At 53.7% G+C, this 19160-nt stretch overlaps 2 protein-coding genes across 2 annotated transcripts; both read right to left on the minus strand.

The window, feature by feature from the left end:
- Positions 1-1809: 1809 nt before the first annotated feature.
- LOC136014707 (SUN domain-containing protein 3-like) lies at positions 1810-7141 on the minus strand. Its single transcript, XM_065679641.1, has 9 exons — positions 7014-7141; positions 6563-6653; positions 6091-6179; positions 4941-5112; positions 4485-4569; positions 3992-4107; positions 3246-3413; positions 2648-2734; positions 1810-1944 (listed from the first exon to the last, which is right to left on the minus strand). The coding sequence occupies exons 1-9, from the start codon at positions 7139-7141 to the stop codon at positions 1810-1812; spliced, it is 1071 nt and encodes a 356-aa protein (XP_065535713.1).
- A 4142-nt stretch (positions 7142-11283) lies between these two features.
- On the minus strand, positions 11284-16620 carry LOC136014708 (SUN domain-containing protein 3-like). Its single transcript, XM_065679642.1, has 9 exons — positions 16493-16620; positions 16042-16132; positions 15570-15658; positions 14420-14591; positions 13964-14048; positions 13471-13586; positions 12720-12887; positions 12122-12208; positions 11284-11418 (listed from the first exon to the last, which is right to left on the minus strand). Exons 1-9 carry the CDS (start codon positions 16618-16620, stop codon positions 11284-11286), a joined length of 1071 nt encoding a protein of 356 aa, XP_065535714.1.
- Between the last annotated feature and the right edge of the window lie 2540 nt (positions 16621-19160).

A 19160-nucleotide genomic window follows, 5' to 3' on the forward strand; every position in this document is an offset into this window, starting at 1 on the left:
CCCAAGTCCTTCTCCGCAGGGCTGCTCTGAATCTCTTCTTTGCCCAGCCTGTAGCTGTGCCTGGGATTGCTCCGACCCACGTGTAGGACCTTGCACTTGTCGTGGTTGAACTTCATAAGGTTGGTATCAGCCCACCTCACAAGTGCGTCAAGGTCCCTGTGGATGGCATTCTTTCCCTCGTGCTCAATCCCACTGTCCATGTCAGTGACGAAGATATTAAACAAGACCGGTCCCAACACCGATCCCTGAGGGACACCACTCGTTACCGGTCTCCAGCCGGACATCGAGCCATTGACCACAACTCTTTGTGTGTGGCCATCCAGCCAGTTCTTTCTCCACCGAGTGGTCCATCCATCAAATTGATATCTCTCCAATTTAGAGACAAGGGTGTCATGTGGGACTGTGTCAAACGCTTTGCACAAGTCCAGGTAGATGACATCAATTGCTTTACCCTTGTCCATCAATTCAATAGCCCCATCATAGAAGGCCACCAAGTTGGTCAGGCAGGATTTCCCCTTAGTGAAGCCATGCTGGCTGTCACCAAGCACCTTGTTGTTTTTCGTGTGCCTTAGCATGCCTTCCAGGAGAATGTGCTCCAAGATTTTGCCAGGCACAGAGGTGAGACTGTCTGGTCTGTAATTCCCCGGGTCTTCCATTTTCCCCTTCTGGAAAATGGGGTTTATGTTTCCCTTTTCCCAGTCGTCGGGAACTTCACCTGACTGCCATGATTTTTCAAACATGATGGCCACTGGCTTAGCAACTTCACTCGCCAGCTCCTTCAGGACCCGCGGGTGGATTCCATCAGGTCCCACGGGCTTGTGCGCGTTCAGATTTTTAAGATGGTCTCGAACCAGATCCTCTCCTACAGTGGGCCCAAGGTCTTCGTTCTCACAGTCCCTGCGTCTACCTTCTAAGACCTGGCTGGTGTGGTCAGAGCCTTTGCCAGTGAAGACCGAGGCAAAGAAGTCATTCAGAACCTCAGCCTTCTCCAAATCCTGTGTAACCAGTTCAGTAGAACAGTTAGGATTGGAAAGGACCTTAAGATCATCCAGTTCTAACCCCCTGAAAACAGGGATGTCTCGCACTGGACCATGTCACCCACGGCTCTGTCCAACCTGGTCTTGAACACTGCCAGGGATGGGGCATTTACCACTTGTCTGGGCAACCTGAGGGTCCCTGGTGCCATTTTCGGTCCCCAGAGGGCATTCCGGAGGCCCTGGGGGGATTTTGGGATCCATGGGCTGTATTTTGGTCTTCCCTAGGGGTTATTTTGGCATCAAAAGGATTTGGGGGATCCCTGGGTGTAAATTTTGGGGACCCTAAGGCCCATCTGGGGGGTCCCTGACGGGTATATTGGGGTCCCTGGGCCATTTTGGGTCCCCAAAGGACATTTTAGGAGTACTTGAGCTGGCATTTGGAGGTCCCTGGACTATATTTTGGGGACCCAGGGACTATTTTGGGGGTCAGAAATATATTGGGGGGGGGGGGGGTGGGGGTGTGTGTCTTTAAGGGTAAAGGTTGGGGTTCCCTACTGCCCGTTTTGGAGTCCTTGGAAGCCTTTTTTTACTTGAACTGCACACACATTCAGTGTGTTTAATCCTCCAAAGTAATGCATCTGCGGGAAACAGTTTAGTCCTTTATTGACATCACCTCTCCCTCCAGGGAAGTCTCCGGTAAGCTTGTGGGCGGAGAGAAGCACAGCAGTTCTCTTAGCCCTTAACATCCCAGGCAAAACACTCAGTGACAATCAAGGAGCTTTGTTATCACAGGCAAAACACTCAATGACAATCAAGGAACTTTGTTGTCAGATCAAAGTGCCACCTTCCCCTCGTTGCTGGCAGGATCACCGTGCACCCTGAACCGATATATGCAGGTGTAGTCCGGGTGGCCCCAGTTGCTCAGCACTTGCAGCAGGATGTAATTCACAAACCCAGAGTGCTCGTTCTGAAAGGAGGAGAAGAGATGAGTTGTCTTTTCCTCGCTGGCATTCAACTACTGACACAGCGCTGCAGCATTCAACTACTGACAGAGCGCTGCAGCAATGGACTTGCTCAACACCTGACTGCCCTGGGAGGGTTGTGGCCAAGACATTCTTCCACTGCTCTACCTCATTTAGCCGTAAGAACAGGAAAGGAACAAGCATCTCCCTGAAATTGTAGTGAATCAATTGGCAATGACTTCTAGCCTACTTTGGGGCACATGCTTCCCCTGTCAGAAGACCCAGTGGTATCCCTATCATGCCTCATTGCCTTCTCTAGAAAGCCATGGCACAGAATGGCCTCCCTGTCTAGCTGGCCTCGGTACTAGGAACAACAGCATCCTCAGAAAGCCCCGTATTTCTAGTCTTTAATGAGCAGGCCAGCGGCAGTGTATCCTGAGTGGACGTGGCCACCTGTAGGCACTTGGAGTCCAGACAGCCAAGCTGATTTCAGCTTCAGCAGCGGTGGCTGTCAGCGCTGAAGTGTAAACCCAAAAGTGAAGGAGAATGGCATTCCAGGCATATGCCATTAGGAGGTTACAGCAGAAGGAGGGACCGCATGGCACACGCCATTCTCCAGAATGCTGCCTTGAGCCCTTTGGCACGGAAGCTTCTCCCCAGCAAACTGTATTGCTCCCTCTCCGTTCTCCTCCCACTCCGTCCCCCTACCTTTAGCTGAAAGGTCTGAGTGGGATTCAGTGGTGCCAGGAAAACAAACTGTCCCAGGAACTGCTCCTCCTGTTCTTCCGTCACCCCCTAGAGAAAGATGGGGTGGAGAAAACATGAGTGCCCTGGTCCACCATGGGAAGACTTAACTTCTGGTGGTGAAGTCCTGATTTATTTCATCGACATAATCCGAGGAAGATCATCACAAGGAAAAGACGAGAAGCTGAAGCTAGCCAGCATGCTGCCACACTTGCCTACTTAACGAGCGTAGGCTGCAAGAAAAGGAGCAGACATTCCCAGGGTAATGATCCCTGAGGATCACCAGTGCTCACTGGCGTTGGGAGCCAAGAAGGTCCAAGGGGCAGACACTGTGCCAGCTCATTTTCCCTGTGGCTCCTGGAGCACAGCCTTGGCCCAGAAGCTTCCTTTTGCGTGGTATATTGGATAAAAGAGGAATCCAACGGAAAGGGAGCAACTCCAAGGAGCCTGTTTCTTCTGCAAGGCAAGAGGGAGCCGCAGGCCTCCGGGTTCTGACCCGTATTCACCCCCTGCTTAGAAATGCTGAGCAACCCTCTGCCCCCCACTCCGAGAAATCACTTACGTAGACAGCAAAGTCCTTTGGAGCACTGGAGATACCGTCTCCATGGAGCGCTGGCCCTGAGACATGGTCCAGGGTGACTGCTCTGGGAATGACTGGCACAGAGAGCTTGATGAAGACGTGTCCCTGACTTCCATGGAAGGGCCAGCAGTTTCCTAGATGATTTTCCTTCTGAAAGGAGAAGAAGAAACTACGTTCACATGGAGAAGAGTGACCCGGCTTCCGTTTCTGCCAGGAGCATCACGGAGTAAGAACTGATCTGGCGCATCAGGTCTGCTCTGAACTGCATCCTTGGGTCAGACCCTGCCAGTACCAAACAGAGCAGCAGTTGTGAGAATCCCCGTGTCACAAGACCCCTTCAGCACTGCAGAAGCACTGTGAAGGCAGGCAGCTGGGTGTGTTCCCATGATCAGTGCCAGGAGGGCTTGCCAACACAGAGTGGGGCCCTCCAGCAGTGCAGGCTCTCAGCCATGCTGACAGTTTGCAGAGGGACGAGGAAGACAAAGGCTGCAGGACCAAGCCTGCCTGCTAGAAGCTCAAACGGAGGACCTGAGGCAGTCTGGGAGAGGAAATACTCAGCAGGGAGACAGTGAGCGGGTCCATACAAGAATGTGACAGGAAAAGAAAGCAAACATAAGGGTAAAGGCAACTCTCAGCAGCACGTTTGCATCCCGCCGTCGTCCCGTCCCGTCCCGTCCCGTCCCGTCCCGCCCCCCCCACTTTGTTTTCCAGTTTCTTGGTGCTCCTACCTCAAGAATAAGCTCAGGAGATCTCACATAATCCATCACTGTCAGGGAAAACAGGCTGATTTTATACGCCGTATTCCGGTAGGATGGACTTGTGTATTCAGGAATGACAGCAGCCCCTGGAAATTAAAACATGAGCAGGATCATTGAGCAATGTCAGGAGGAATATTGCACTGTTCACTTGAGAAATGCTTTTTAGTAGTCCTCCATCTCCTGCCGGGGGATTCCCCTCTTTCTTCCTGGCGTGACCCCTCCCGAACACAGAGCAGGGACTCATCAATCTGTGGTAATGTCAGCTGGGATGTCGGCTAGGCTTTCTGCTCTTCAGATGGAGTCCAGCCGCTCCCAGAGTCTGTCAGTGGGTACGTTTTTAGGGCACTAGGTGGCCCTTGACTTCTTGCCCTTCCTCTCCTACCGCTGAGCCTGTTCCAAGGCCCATCTTGTCAGTGTGCACAGGAAGCACTTTGGAACCAGTCTGTGTACAATGGCACAGCACCTGATGATTTGAGGGCATAATCAGTCATTGGGACTTGGTTTTCTTCCAGCTTCTCCACGACTTGATTGATGATCTCTTGAACAGCCTGGGGAAGAGAACAAAGGCAAGCGCCTGTTAGCAGGAGAAGGAATGGGACAATCATCTCCCCTGCAAGGCCAGCCAAGGGGAAGGGGGACGAGGTTCAACTCAGCTGTGAGGAACGCCCAGATTGCGTGGAAACCTCCCAGCCTTGCTCTACTCTGAGGAAGGTATAAGTAAAGCAACTGTAACTGCCATCGCGGCGCTCTCTTCCCCCATACAGAAGTGTGGAGCAAGAGGAAAGGAAGTGTGGCCATGCACAGCACTTGTTCCAGCCACACCAGCCTTTTGGCTAGCCAGGACAGGGAACTGTAGAAGGATAAAGGCTGCAGGGAGGAAAGAAACCTCTGAGTAGAGCCTTCTGCAGCATGCCCTTACCGATCCAGAGAAGCCTGGGAGCTTAGACTGCTTCAAGGCTTCATGGAGAGCACGCTCAGTGACATCCTTGAGGCTCCAGTGCAGGTGATAGAACTCTTCCTGCAGCTTCTGGAGCTGTTCTTTGAGGGTCTGGGTTCTACTCAGCGCTTCTCCTATGTCGTTCCCTGCTGGCCTAGAAAAGCAAGGAACAGAGACTGTAACTGTTGTGGCTGGCCTCTCGAACACCATGGGGGTGTGAGCAAGGTAAGAAGCCTGGCTCTGAATGACTGGCAGGGCAGGCATGTCTTAAGCAGCTGGGAGAGGTAGTTCCAAAGTGCTTAGAGTTTCAGGCTGAGAAGCAGCTTCCTGGCTGCCCGGGAACATTTGGGGAAACTGAGGAACATCTCCAGTGTGCCCAAAGCCGCCACGTTCCCTATTACACGTGCCAATGTCTTACGAAAGCCAGGCAAGAGCAGATCTCAAGGGGAACAGGTGGTATTCCCGATAGAAAATACTAAGTGCAACAGCTCAGACATAAAGAAGGAAAGCTGCAAGACACACAGAGGGCAAGGGAAGGTGGCTGCTGCTGCCAGGTGGTTCCTCTCCACAACATCTCTCTCCCCTGCTTTGCTGTAAACAGCCCGGGACAAGCAAAAGGGAGACGGATGGGTGGCCCCAGTCCTCTAGTGGATGTGGGGAGCTATAGGTGACCATTTGACAGACACGAAGAAAGGGCAATGGGAGAAGGTCAGGAAGCTGTGCTAGGTGAAGCCTCTGTGAGGCAGGACAGAAGCAATGTCCTGCTGAGGCCCAGGGGCAGAGCTCCTCTACATCACCATCAAGTCAAGAGGAAATAATCTGTACCTCCAAGTCTTGTGGTCCCATCCAGAGGGGAGGAAACACCCCTGGAACAACAATGAAGGGAACAGTCATCACAAACTGCAACAGACCAGTGCTTTGCTGGAACCTATGCAGGCCCAAAAATGCCTCATAATTCTTTTTATCAGCTGTGTGCAGTGGCTGTGGAGACACTGATGCTCGGTCCAACTGACCTTCACCTGTATGACCCGCCAGGATGACTACTGTTCCCAGCCCTAGCCACAGCGTTTTACTGAGTGGTACTTTATGTCCTGGTAAAACCAGTCTCGATCTGAAGAAACCTGAACGTCACCTGCTGTTGGGGATGCCAAATGTAGGAGGAGATGAAGGCTGCAGCCCTCGAGAGGCCTTCTTCACCCAGCAGTCCCACGTGGTGAACGCCTGTAAGACACACACCAAAACTCTCCTTACACTTAGGACTTGGTCTAAGGCTGGGTTATGCCTCAGCTTCCCTTTCCCCGGCTCTCCCAGGTGCCATAGTTGTTTCTCCTCTTGTAGTCTTCGCAACAGGTTGTGAAAGAGGGCTCCACAGTACACAGCTATTCCTTCCCATGGAACATGCTCCTTGTCCCGCAGAAGCTTGTCAGGGGCCAGGGGAGGTTAGCCACTGCCCCTCCATCGCCTTAAGAGAACTGGCTGAGCCCTTCCTTGCCTCCACACCCATTCCTCTGAAGCAGGGGGGACTGGCACACCCCTCTCAGTTCTTCCTACTCTTTGCTGGGCTACTCTGGTCAGAGCACATGGAGCCCTATGTCCTAAAGCACCATCCTCAGGTCCCAGTTCCAACGAGACTCACCAAACAAGAACAGGCGGATGAGCAGCACCAGGGGCACTGTCTTCAGAGCCTTCATTTTCCTACGGAGCAGCAAAGAGGAAAAGGATAGTGAAGCTGGTGGCACCCACGCCGTTCAGCAGCAGACCTGAGAGCAGCAGTAGGGATGGCAGGTCTTGAACCTAGCATTCCTGGTGTCAGGGTTGCCTTGGTCCTGCATAAGCTCATCAGTGGCTGAGCTGTCAGCAACAGCACCAGCGCGCCATCTGGTACAACAGCGACTGGCACTGTTTGGTTAGTGACGAAGGGCTCTGGCTTAACTCCGGAATAGAAGAAGGAGTTGCAACAAAAGCTGTGACCATAATTCATGTCCGTGGGGGTAGAGGGGGTTCAGCCTATACCCTGACAGCTCAAGAGCTCACGAGGCAGGCGGGGGTTTGTACCTCCCCTTCAGCAGCATTTCTTTAGCAGCCAGGCTATCACTGGCCCTTTTCTTTGCGTAACTGCAGGCAAATGCAGACTGGGTGAAGATGGAGGGAGGGATGAATGTAAAAGCACGCTGGGAATCCATGTGGAACTAAGGATATTCCAAGGAAACCTCTTGCGGGCTAGTCCAACGTGCCGTGAAGCCTGATCTGCCGAGAGACAGCACACACCGCTCTGGAAGACGGAGGGTCCTCCCGCTTGTTCTAACAGGCTCACAGCATGCACTTTGTTAAAAATAAACAGTCCTCTTATGTTCTTCCAAGAACCGGGAGGGCTCAGGGTCATAACCCATTCTGCAGAGGCTTCAAACATACCCTTTCAGAACTTGGACCCACCACGACTTTCTCTCTTTATGCACTGAGGTGTGGGCAACAGGCATCCTGCTTGCTCAGGAGCAAACCAACCACTGTGCTGTCTGCTCGCTCAAGAGCTGGAGTGTCTTGACACAGGGACAACCCTGGTCTTCCACCCCCCTGTGTCTGCCTCAACGCCAACAGTGCTTTGTGACGTCAGTGGCACTAGGCAACGTCACAACAGAAAGGCAGCACTGTGTTTGGAGGCAAAGTCCAACATGGGCGGGAGCACGCTTTGCTCCTCTGCACGAGGGAGAACATCCTCCAACACCGGCCTGTATCCTCCCATCAGAGGTGGCAGCTCTTTGCATTCCCACTTTGCCCCAGGACAGCAAGGAGCTCTGGCTCTGTACCCTGAGCATGCTTTGCGATACCCAAACTCTGGGTATTAACTGGTACAGAGCTGCACAATGACAACATTACCATCACTGTCACAGGGTCTCTGTTCACAGCAGCTACGAAGGCCCTTTGGAAAGGCTCCCAAGCATGTTGCTGTCTCTGAAGAGGACCTGCTGCTGACCTGTGCCCAGTGTTAGCAGCAGAGCCCTCCGGCCACCAATGTTTCTGTGCCACTGCAGCACCTCGGCCCTGGCTCCATCAATAAAGCTGAAACGATCACACGGGGGGGGGTGTGTTTCCCTGGTGTCCCTGCGCGCTGGCTGCACGTCCCCTGGTGTCGTGTCCCACGGGTGGGTGCTTCTGTCTGCTGGGGAGGATTTGTCCCCAGCAACCACCTCCAGGGATGAAGACGCCACAGCCTGCTTGCTCCCGTGCTGGATGTGAGCCCCAGCTCTACATCCCAGCCCACTTCCACATCCCTTCCTGTACAAGCAGCTCATGCTCCAGAACGGCTCGCATCAGCTCTGGGCTATTTTCACACACGGGCACTTTGAGGTAGCTTCCTGCCCATGGTTTGAATGCAGAAACATCACTCAGCACAGCCACTGTATTTTGGGGGCACATTTTCTATCGCACCTTTGGCCTTTCCCTCTTCCTTTTGTCTTCAGAGAGCTCCCCAAGGCGTGTGGGTGCGAGGAGCGCATCCACGCTCCTCGGCTGCGCTCTGTGACACTGGAAAGGGGAGGAATGCAGCTGGCTCGACGTCTCCAGGGCCCGCAGTGCCACTCGCAGCATCCAGTCCACGTGGTCAGCGCCAAAAGCCGCCCCTCAGGCCGCCGCCCTGCCTCGGGGCCGCAGCTCCCCGCTGAAGGGTGCAACCCGGAAGCGCAGCTCCTTGCCTGGCAGCGCCCTCCCAGGTGGCTGTCAGTGGGCCCAGTACAGACAGTCACCTTTGAGGAGGTGGGCAAGGCAGCCACTCAGAGGAAACAGCGCCTCAGGGAAGGGCGGGCCATAGGGGAACCGGCGGTCCTCACACACTTGTTTCCAGGAGGTAGAATCATAGAATCACAGAATAGTTAGGGTTGGAAAGGACCTTAAGATCATGTAGTGCCAACCCTCCTTCCATGGCCAGGGACACCTCACACTAAACCATGTCACCCACGGCTTCGTCCAGCCTGGCCTTGAGCACCGCCAGGTGTGGAGCATTCACAGCTTCCCTGGGCAACCTGTTTCAGTGCCTCACCAGCCTAACAGGAAAAAACTTCCTCCTTAGATCCAATCTAAACTTCTCCTGTTTAAGTTTGAACCCGTTACCCCTTGTCCTGTCACTACAGTCCCTGACGAAGAGTCCCTCCCCAGTGTCCCTAGAGGCCCCCTTCAGATACTGGAAGGCTGCTATGAGGTTTCCACGCAGCCTTCTCTTCTCCAGGCTGAACAGCCCCAGCTTCCTCAGCCTCTCTTCATACGGGAGGTGCTCCAGTCCCCTGATGATCCTCGTGGCCCTCCTCTGGACTTGTTCCAACAGTTTCATGTCCTTTTCATGTTGAGGACACCAGAACTGCACACAATACTCCAGGTGAGGTCTCACAAGAGCAGAGTAGAGGGGCAGGATCACCTCCTTCGACCTGCTGGTCACGTTCCTTTTGATGCAGCCCAGGATACGGTTGGCTTTCTGGGCTGCGAGCGCACACTGCCGGCTCATGTTCCTTGCCTCAGTGACCAGCACCCCCAAGTCCTTCTCCGCAGGGCTGCTCTGAATCTCTTCTTTGCCCAGCCTGTAGCTGTGCCTGGGATTGCTCCGACCCACGTGTAGGACCTTGCACTTGTCGTGGTTGAACTTCATAAGGTTGGTATCAGCCCACCTCACAAGTGCGTCAAGGTCCCTGTGGATGGCATTCTTTCCCTCGTGCTCAATCCCACTGTCCATGTCAGTGACGAAGATATTAAACAAGACCGGTCCCAACACCGATCCCTGAGGGACACCACTCGTTACCGGTCTCCAGCCGGACATCGAGCCATTGACCACAACTCTTTGTGTGTGGCCATCCAGCCAGTTCTTTCTCCACCGAGTGGTCCATCCATCAAATTGATATCTCTCCAATTTAGAGACAAGGGTGTCATGTGGGACTGTGTCAAACGCTTTGCACAAGTCCAGGTAGATGACATCAATTGCTTTACCCTTGTCCATCAATTCAATAGCCCCATCATAGAAGGCCACCAAGTTGGTCAGGCAGGATTTCCCCTTAGTGAAGCCATGCTGGCTGTCACCAAGCACCTTGTTGTTTTTCGTGTGCCTTAGCATGCCTTCCAGGAGAATGTGCTCCAAGATTTTGCCAGGCACAGAGGTGAGACTGTCTGGTCTGTAATTCCCCGGGTCTTCCATTTTCCCCTTCTGGAAAATGGGGTTTATGTTTCCCTTTTCCCAGTCGTCGGGAACTTCACCTGACTGCCATGATTTTTCAAACATGATGGCCAGTGGCTTAGCAACTTCACTCGCCAGCTCCTTCAGGACCCGCGGGTGGATTCCATCAGGTCCCACGGGCTTGTGCGCGTTCAGATTTTTAAGATGGTCTCGAACCAGATCCTCTCCTACAGTGGGCCCAAGGTCTTCGTTCTCACAGTCCCTGCGTCTACCTTCTAAGACCTGGCTGGTGTGGTCAGAGCCTTTGCCAGTGAAGACCGAGGCAAAGAAGTCATTCAGAACCTCAGCCTTCTCCAAATCCTGTGTAACCAGTTCAGTAGAACAGTTAGGATTGGAAAGGACCTTAAGATCATCCAGTTCTAACCCCCTGAAAACAGGGATGTCTCGCACTGGACCATGTCACCCATGGCTCTGTCCAACCTGGTCTTGAACACTGCCAGGGATGGGGCATTTACCACTTGTCTGGGCAACCTGAGGGTCCCTGGTGCCATTTTCGGTCCCCAGAGGGCATTCCGGAGGCCCTGGGGGGATTTTGGGATCCATGGGCTGTATTTTGGTCTTCCCTAGGGGTTATTTTGGCATCAAAAGGATTTGGGGGATCCCTGGGTGTAAATTTTGGGGACCCTAAGGCCCATCTGGGGGGTCCCTGACGGGTATATTGGGGTCCCTGGGCCATTTTGGGTCCCCAAAGGACATTTTAGGAGTACTTGAGCTGGCATTTGGAGGTCCCTGGACTATATTTTGGGGACCCAGGGACTATTTTGGGGGTCAGAAATATATTGGGGGGGGGGGGGTGGGGGTGTGTGTCTTTAAGGGTAAAGGTTGGGGTTCCCTATTGCCCGTTTTGGAGTCCTTGGAAGCCTTTTTTTACTTGAACTGCACACACATTCAGTGTGTTTAATCCTCCAAAGTAATGCATCTGCGGGAAACAGTTTAGTCCTTTATTGACATCACCTCTCCCTCCAGGGAAGTCTCCGGTAAGCTTGTGGGCGGAGAGAAGCACAGCAGTTCTCTTAGCCCTTAACATCCCAGGCAAAACACTCAGTGACAATCAAGGAGCTTTGTTATCACAGGCAAAACACTCAATGACAATCAAGGAACTTTGTTGTCATATCAAAGTGCCACCTTCCCCTCGTTGCTGGCAGGATCACCGTGCACCCTGAACCGATATATGCAGGTGTAGTCCGGGTGGCCCCAGTTGCTCAGCACTTGCAGCAGGATGTAATTCACAAACCCAGAGTGCTCGTTCTGAAAGGAGGAGAAGAGATGAGTTGTCTTTTCCTCGCTGGCATTCAACTACTGACACAGCGCTGCAGCATTCAACTACTGACAGAGCGCTGCAGCAATGGACTTGCTCAACACCTGACTGCCCTGGGAGGGTTGTGGCCAAGACATTCTTCCACTGCTCTACCTCATTTAGCCGTAAGAACAGGAAAGGAACAAGCATCTCCCTGAAATTGTAGTGAATCAATTGGCAATGACTTCTAGCCTACTTTGGGGCACATGCTTCCCCTGTCAGAAGACCCCGTGGTATCCCTATCATGCCTCATTGCCTTCTCTAGAAAGCCATGGCACAGAATGGCCTCCCTGTCTAGCTGGCCTCGGTACTAGGAACAACAGCATCCTCAGAAAGCCCCGTATTTCTAGTCTTTAATGAGCAGGCCAGCGGCAGTGTATCCTGAGTGGACGTGGGCACCTGTAGGCACTTGGAGTCCAGACAGCCAAGCTGATTTCAGCTTCAGCAGCGGTGGCTGTCAGCGCTGAAGTGTAAACCCAAAAGTGAAGGAGAATGGCATTCCAGGCATATGCCATTAGGAGGTTACAGCAGAAGGAGGGACCGCATGGCACACGCCATTCTCCAGAATGCTGCCTTGAGCCCTTTGGCACGGAAGCTTCTCCCCAGCAAACTGTATTGCTCCCTCTCCGTTCTCCTCCCACTCCGTCCCCCTACCTTTAGCTGAAAGGTCTGAGTGGGATTCAGTGGTGCCAGGAAAACAAACTGTCCCAGGAACTGCTCCTCCTGTTCTTCCGTCACCCCCTAGAGAAAGATGGGGTGGAGAAAACATGAGTGCCCTGGTCCACCATGGGAAGACTTAACTTCTGGTGGTGAAGTCCTGATTTATTTCATCGACATAATCCGAGGAAGATCATCACAAGGAAAAGACGAGAAGCTGAAGCTAGCCAGCTTGCTGCCACACTTGCCTACTTAACGAGCGTAGGCTGTAAGAAAAGGAGCAGACATTCCCAGGGTAATGATCCCTGAGGATCACCAGTGCTCACTGGCGTTGGGAGCCAAGAAGGTCCAAGGGGCAGACACTGTGCCAGCTCATTTTCCCTGTGGCTCCTGGAGCACAGCCTTGGCCCAGAAGCTTCCTTTTGCGTGGTATATTGGATAAAAGAGGAATCCAACGGAAAGGGAGCAACTCCAAGGAGCCTGTTTCTTCTGCAAGGCAAGAGGGAGCCGCAGGCCTCCGGGTTCTGACCCGTATTCACCCCCTGCTTAGAAATGCTGAGCAACCCTCTGCCCCCCACTCCGAGAAATCACTTACGTAGACAGCAAAGTCCTTTGGAGCACTGGAGATACCGTCTCCATGGAGCGCTGGCCCTGAGACATGGTCCAGGGTGACTGCTCTGGGAATGACTGGCACAGAGAGCTTGATGAAGACGTGTCCCTGACTTCCATGGAAGGGCCAGCAGTTTCCTAGATGATTTTCCTTCTGAAAGGAGAAGAAGAAACTACGTTCACATGGAGAAGAGTGACCCGGCTTCCGTTTCTGCCAGGAGCATCACGGAGTAAGAACTGATCTGGCACATCAGGTCTGCTCTGAACTGCATCCTTGGGTCAGACCCTGCCAGTACCAAACAGAGCAGCAGTTGTGAGAATCCCCGTGTCACAAGACCCCTTCAGCACTGCAGAAGCACTGTGAAGGCAGGCAGCTGGGTGTGTTCCCATGATCAGTGCCAGGAGGGCTTGCCAACACAGAGTGGGGCCCTCCAGCAGTGCAGGCTCTCAGCCATGCTGACAGTTTGCAGAGGGACGAGGAAGACAAAGGCTGCAGGACCAAGCCTGCCTGCTAGAAGCTCAAACGGAGGACCTGAGGCAGTCTGGGAGAGGAAATACTCAGCAGGGAGACAGTGAGCGGGTCCATACAAGAATGTGACAGGAAAAGAAAGCAAACATAAGGGTAAAGGCAACTCTCAGCAGCACGTTTGCATCCCGCCGTCGTCGTGTCCCGTCCCGTCCCGTCCCGTCCCGTCCCGCCCCCCCCACTTTGTTTTCCAGTTTCTTGGTGCTCCTACCTCAAGAATAAGCTCAGGAGATCTCACATAATCCATCACTGTCAGGGAAAACAGGCTGATTTTATACGCCGTATTCCGGTAGGATGGACTTGTGTATTCAGGAATGACAGCAGCCCCTGGAAATTAAAACATGAGCAGGATCATTGAGCAATGTCAGGAGGAATATTGCACTGTTCACTTGAGAAATGCTTTTTAGTAGTCCTCCATCTCCTGCCGGGGGATTCCCCTCTTTCTTCCTGGCGTGACCCCTCCCGAACACAGAGCAGGGACTCATCAATCTGTGGTAATGTCAGCTGGGATGTCGGCTAGGCTTTCTGCTCTTCAGATGGAGTCCAGCCGCTCCCAGAGTCTGTCAGTGGGTACGTTTTTAGGGCACTAGGTGGCCCTTGACTTCTTGCCCTTCCTCTCCTACCGCTGAGCCTGTTCCAAGGCCCATCTTGTCAGTGTGCACAGGAAGCACTTTGGAACCGGTCTGTGTACAATGGCACAGCACCTGATGATTTGAGGGCATAATCAGTCATTGGGACTTGGTTTTCTTCCAGCTTCTCCACGACTTGATTGATGATCTCTTGAACAGCCTGGGGAAGAGAACAAAGGCAAGCGCCTGTTAGCAGGAGAAGGAATGGGACAATCATCTCCCCTGCAAGGCCAGCCAAGGGGAAGGGGGACGAGGTTCAACTCAGCTGTGAGGAACGCCCAGATTGCGTGGAAACCTCCCAGCCTTGCTCTACTCTGAGGAAGGTATAAGTAAAGCAACTGTAACTGCCATCGCGGCGCTCTCTTCCCCCATACAGAAGTGTGGAGCAAGAGGAAAGGAAGTGTGGCCATGCACAGCACTTGTTCCAGCCACACCAGCCTTTTGGCTAGCCAGGACAGGGAACTGTAGAAGGATAAAGGCTGCAGGGAGGAAAGAAACCTCTGAGTAGAGCCTTCTGCAGCATGCCCTTACCGATCCAGAGAAGCCTGGGAGCTTAGACTGCTTCAAGGCTTCATGGAGAGCACGCTCAGTGACATCCTTGAGGCTCCAGTGCAGGTGATAGAACTCTTCCTGCAGCTTCTGGAGCTGTTCTTTGAGGGTCTGGGTTCTACTCAGCGCTTCTCCTATGTCGTTCCCTGCTGGCCTAGAAAAGCAAGGAACAGAGACTGTAACTGTTGTGGCTGGCCTCTCGAACACCATGGGGGTGTGAGCAAGGTAAGAAGCCTGGCTCTGAATGACTGGCAGGGCAGGCATGTCTTAAGCAGCTGGGAGAGGTAGTTCCAAAGTGCTTAGAGTTTCAGGCTGAGAAGCAGCTTCCTGGCTGCCCGGGAACATTTGGGGAAACTGAGGAACATCTCCAGTGTGCCCAAAGCCGCCACGTTCCCTATTACACGTGCCAATGTCTTACGAAAGCCAGGCAAGAGCAGATCTCAAGGGGAACAGGTGGTATTCCCGATAGAAAATACTAAGTGCAACAGCTCAGACATAAAGAAGGAAAGCTGCAAGACACACAGAGGGCAAGGGAAGGTGGCTGCTGCTGCCAGGTGGTTCCTCTCCACAACATCTCTCTCCCCTGCTTTGCTGTAAACAGCCCGGGACAAGCAAAAGGGAGACGGATGGGTGGCCCCAGTCCTCTAGTGGATGTGGGGAGCTATAGGTGACCATTTGACAGACACGAAGAAAGGGCAATGGGAGAAGGTCAGGAAGCTGTGCTAGGTGAAGCCTCTGTGAGGCAGGACAGAAGCAATGTCCTGCTGAGGCCCAGGGGCAGAGCTCCTCTACATCACCATCAAGTCAAGAGGAAATAATCTGTACCTCCAAGTCTTGTGGTCCCATCCAGAGGGGAGGAAACACCCCTGGAACAACAATGAAGGGAACAGTCATCACAAACTGCAACAGACCAGTGCTTTGCTGGAACCTATGCAGGCCCAAAAATGCCTCATAATTCTTTTTATCAGCTGTGTGCAGTGGCTGTGGAGACACTGATGCTCGGTCCAACTGACCTTCACCTGTATGACCCGCCAGGATGACTACTGTTCCCAGCCCTAGCCACAGCGTTTTACTGAGTGGTACTTTATGTCCTGGTAAAACCAGTCTCGATCTGAAGAAACCTGAACGTCACCTGCTGTTGGGGATGCCAAATGTAGGAGGAGATGAAGGCTGCAGCCCTCGAGAGGCCTTCTTCACCCAGCAGTCCCACGTGGTGAACGCCTGTAAGACACACACCAAAACTCTCCTTACACTTAGGACTTGGTCTAAGGCTGGGTTATGCCTCAGCTTCCCTTTCCCCGGCTCTCCCAGGTGCCATGGTTGTTTCTCCTCTTGTAGTCTTCGCAACAGGTTGTGAAAGAGGGCTCCACAGTACACAGCTATTCCTTCCCACGGAACATGCTCCTTGTCCCGCAGAAGCTTGTCAGGGGCCAGGGGAGGTTAGCCACTGCCCCTCCATCGCCTTAAGAGAACTGGCTGAGCCCTTCCTTGCCTCCACACCCATTCCTCTGAAGCAGGGGGGACTGGCACACCCCTCTCAGTTCTTCCTACTCTTTGCTGGGCTACTCTGGTCAGAGCACATGGAGCCCTATGTCCTAAAGCACCATCCTCAGGTCCCAGTTCCAACGAGACTCACCAAACAAGAACAGGCGGATGAGCAGCACCAGGGGCACTGTCTTCAGAGCCTTCATTTTCCTATGGAGCAGCAAAGAGGAAAAGGATGGTGAAGCTGGTGGCACCCACGCCGTTCAGCAGCAGACCTGAGAGCAGCAGTAGGGATGGCAGGTCTTGAACCTAGCATTCCTGGTGTCAGGGTTGCCTTGGTCCTGCATAAGCTCATCAGTGGCTGAGCTGTCAGCAACAGCACCAGCGCGCCATCTGGTACAACAGCGACTGGCACTGTTTGGTTAGTGACGAAGGGCTCTGGCTTATCTCCGGAATAGAAGAAGGAGTTGCAACAAAAGCTGTGACCATAATTCATGTCCGTGGGGGTAGAGGGGGTTCAGCCTATACCCTGACAGCTCAAGAGCTCACGAGGCAGGCGGGGGTTTGTACCTCCCCTTCAGCAGCATTTCTTTAGCAGCCAGGCTATCACTGGCCCTTTTCTTTGCGTAACTGCAGGCAAATGCAGACTGGGTGAAGATGGAGGGAGGGATGAATGTAAAAGCACGCTGGGAATCCATGTGGAACTAAGGATATTCCAAGGAAACCTCTTGCGGGCTAGTCCAACGTGCCGTGAAGCCTGATCTGCCGAGAGACAGCACACACCGCTCTGGAAGACGGAGGGTCCTCCCGCTTGTTCTAACAGGCTCACAGCATGCACTTTGTTAAAAATAAACAGTCCTCTTATGTTCTTCCAAGAACCGGGAGGGCTCAGGGTCATAACCCATTCTGCAGAGGCTTCAAACATACCCTTTCAGAACTTGGACCCACCACGACTTTCTCTCTTTATGCACTGAGGTGTGGGCAACAGGCATCCTGCTTGCTCAGGAGCAAACCAACCACTGTGCTGTCTGCTCGCTCAAGAGCTGGAGTGTCTTGACACAGGGACAACCCTGGTCTTCCACCCCCCTGTGTCTGCCTCAACGCCAACAGTGCTTTGTGACGTCAGTGGCACTAGGCAACGTCACAACAGAAAGGCAGCACTGTGTTTGGAGGCAAAGTCCAACATGGGCGGGAGCACGCTTTGCTCCTCTGCACGAGGGAGAACATCCTCCAACACCGGCCTGTATCCTCCCATCAGAGGTGGCAGCTCTTTGCATTCCCACTTTGCCCCAGGACAGCAAGGAGCTCTGGCTCTGTACCCTGAGCATGCTTTGCGATACCCAAACTCTGGGTATTAACTGGTACAGAGCTGCACAATGACAACATTACCATCACTGTCACAGGGTCTCTGTTCACAGCAGCTACGAAGGCCCTTTGGAAAGGCTCCCAAGCATGTTGCTGTCTCTGAAGAGGACCTGCTGCTGACCTGTGCCCAGTGTTAGCAGCAGAGCCCTCCGGCCACCAATGTTTCTGTGCCACTGCAGCACCTCGGCCCTGGCTCCATCAATAAAGCTGAAACGATCACACGGGGGGGGGTGTGTTTCCCTGGTGTCCCTGCGCGCTGGCTGCACGTCCCCTGGTGTCGTGTCCCATGGGTGGGTGCTTCTGTCTGCTGGGGAGGATTTGTCCCCAGCAACCACCTCCAGGGATGAAGACGCCACAGCCTGCTTGCTCCCGTGCTGGATGTGAGCCCCAGCTCTACATCCCAGCCCACTTCCACATCCCTTCCTGTACAAGCAGCTCATGCTCCAGAAGGGCTCGCATCAGCTCTGGGCTATTTTCACACACGGGCACTTTGAGGTAGCTTCCTGCCCATGGTTTGAATGCAGAAACATCACTCAGCACAGCCACTGTATTTTGGGGGCACATTTTCTATCGCACCTTTGGCCTTTCCCTCTTCCTTTTGTCTTCAGAGAGCTCCCCAAGGCGTGTGGGTGCGAGGAGCGCATCCACGCTCCTCGGCTGCGCTCTGTGACACTGGAAAGGGGAGGAATGCAGCTGGCTCGACGTCTCCAGGGCCCGCAGTGCCACTCGCAGCATCCAGTCCACGTGGTCAGCGCCAAAAGCCGCCCCTCAGGCCGCCGCCCTGCCTCGGGGCCGCAGCTCCCCGCTGAAGGGCGCAACCCGGAAGCGCAGCTCCTTGCCTGGCAGCGCCCTCCCAGGTGGCTGTCAGTGGGCCCAGTACAGACAGTCACCTTTGAGGAGGTGGGCAAGGCAGCCACTCAGAGGAAACAGCGCCTCAGGGAAGGGCGGGCCATAGGGGAACCGGCGGTCCTCACACACTTGTTTCCAGGAGGTAGAATCATAGAATCACAGAATAGTTAGGGTTGGAAAGGACCTTAAGATCATGTAGTGCCAACCCTCCTTCCATGGCCAGGGACACCTCACACTAAACCATGTCACCCACGGCTTCGTCCAGCCTGGCCTTGAGCACCGCCAGGTGTGGAGCATTCACAGCTTCCCTGGGCAACCTGTTTCAGTGCCTCACCAGCCTAACAGGAAAAAACTTCCTCCTTAGATCCAATCTAAACTTCCCCTGTTTAAGTTTGAACCCGTTACCCCTTGTCCTGTCACTACAGTCCCTGACGAAGAGTCCCTCCCCAGTGTCCCTAGAGGCCCCCTTCAGATACTGGAAGGCTGCTATGAGGTTTCCACGCAGCCTTCTCTTCTCCAGGCTGAACAGCCCCAGCTTCCTCAGCCTCTCTTCATACGGGAGGTGCTCCAGTCCCCTGATGATCCTCGTGGCCCTCCTCTGGACTTGTTCCAACAGTTTCATGTCCTTTTCATGTTGAGGACACCAGAACTGCACACAATACTCCAGGTGAGGTCTCACAAGAGCAGAGTAGAGGGGCAGGATCACCTCCTTCGACCTGCTGGTCACGTTCCTTTTGATGCAGCCCAGGATACGGTTGGCTTTCTGGGCTGCGAGCGCACACTGCCGGCTCATGTTCCTTGCCTCAGTGACCAGCACCCCCAAGTCCTTCTCCGCAGGGCTGCTCTGAATCTCTTCTTTGCCCAGCCTGTAGCTGTGCCTGGGATTGCTCCGACCCACGTGTAGGACCTTGCACTTGTCGTGGTTGAACTTCATAAGGTTGGTATCAGCCCACCTCACAAGTGCGTCAAGGTCCCTGTGGATGGCATTCTTTCCCTCGTGCTCAATCCCACTGTCCATGTCAGT

This window comes from Lathamus discolor, chromosome 5 (assembly GCF_037157495.1).
Source record: "Lathamus discolor isolate bLatDis1 chromosome 5, bLatDis1.hap1, whole genome shotgun sequence".
In the NCBI taxonomy this organism is placed as follows: Eukaryota; Metazoa; Chordata; class Aves; order Psittaciformes; family Psittacidae; genus Lathamus; species Lathamus discolor.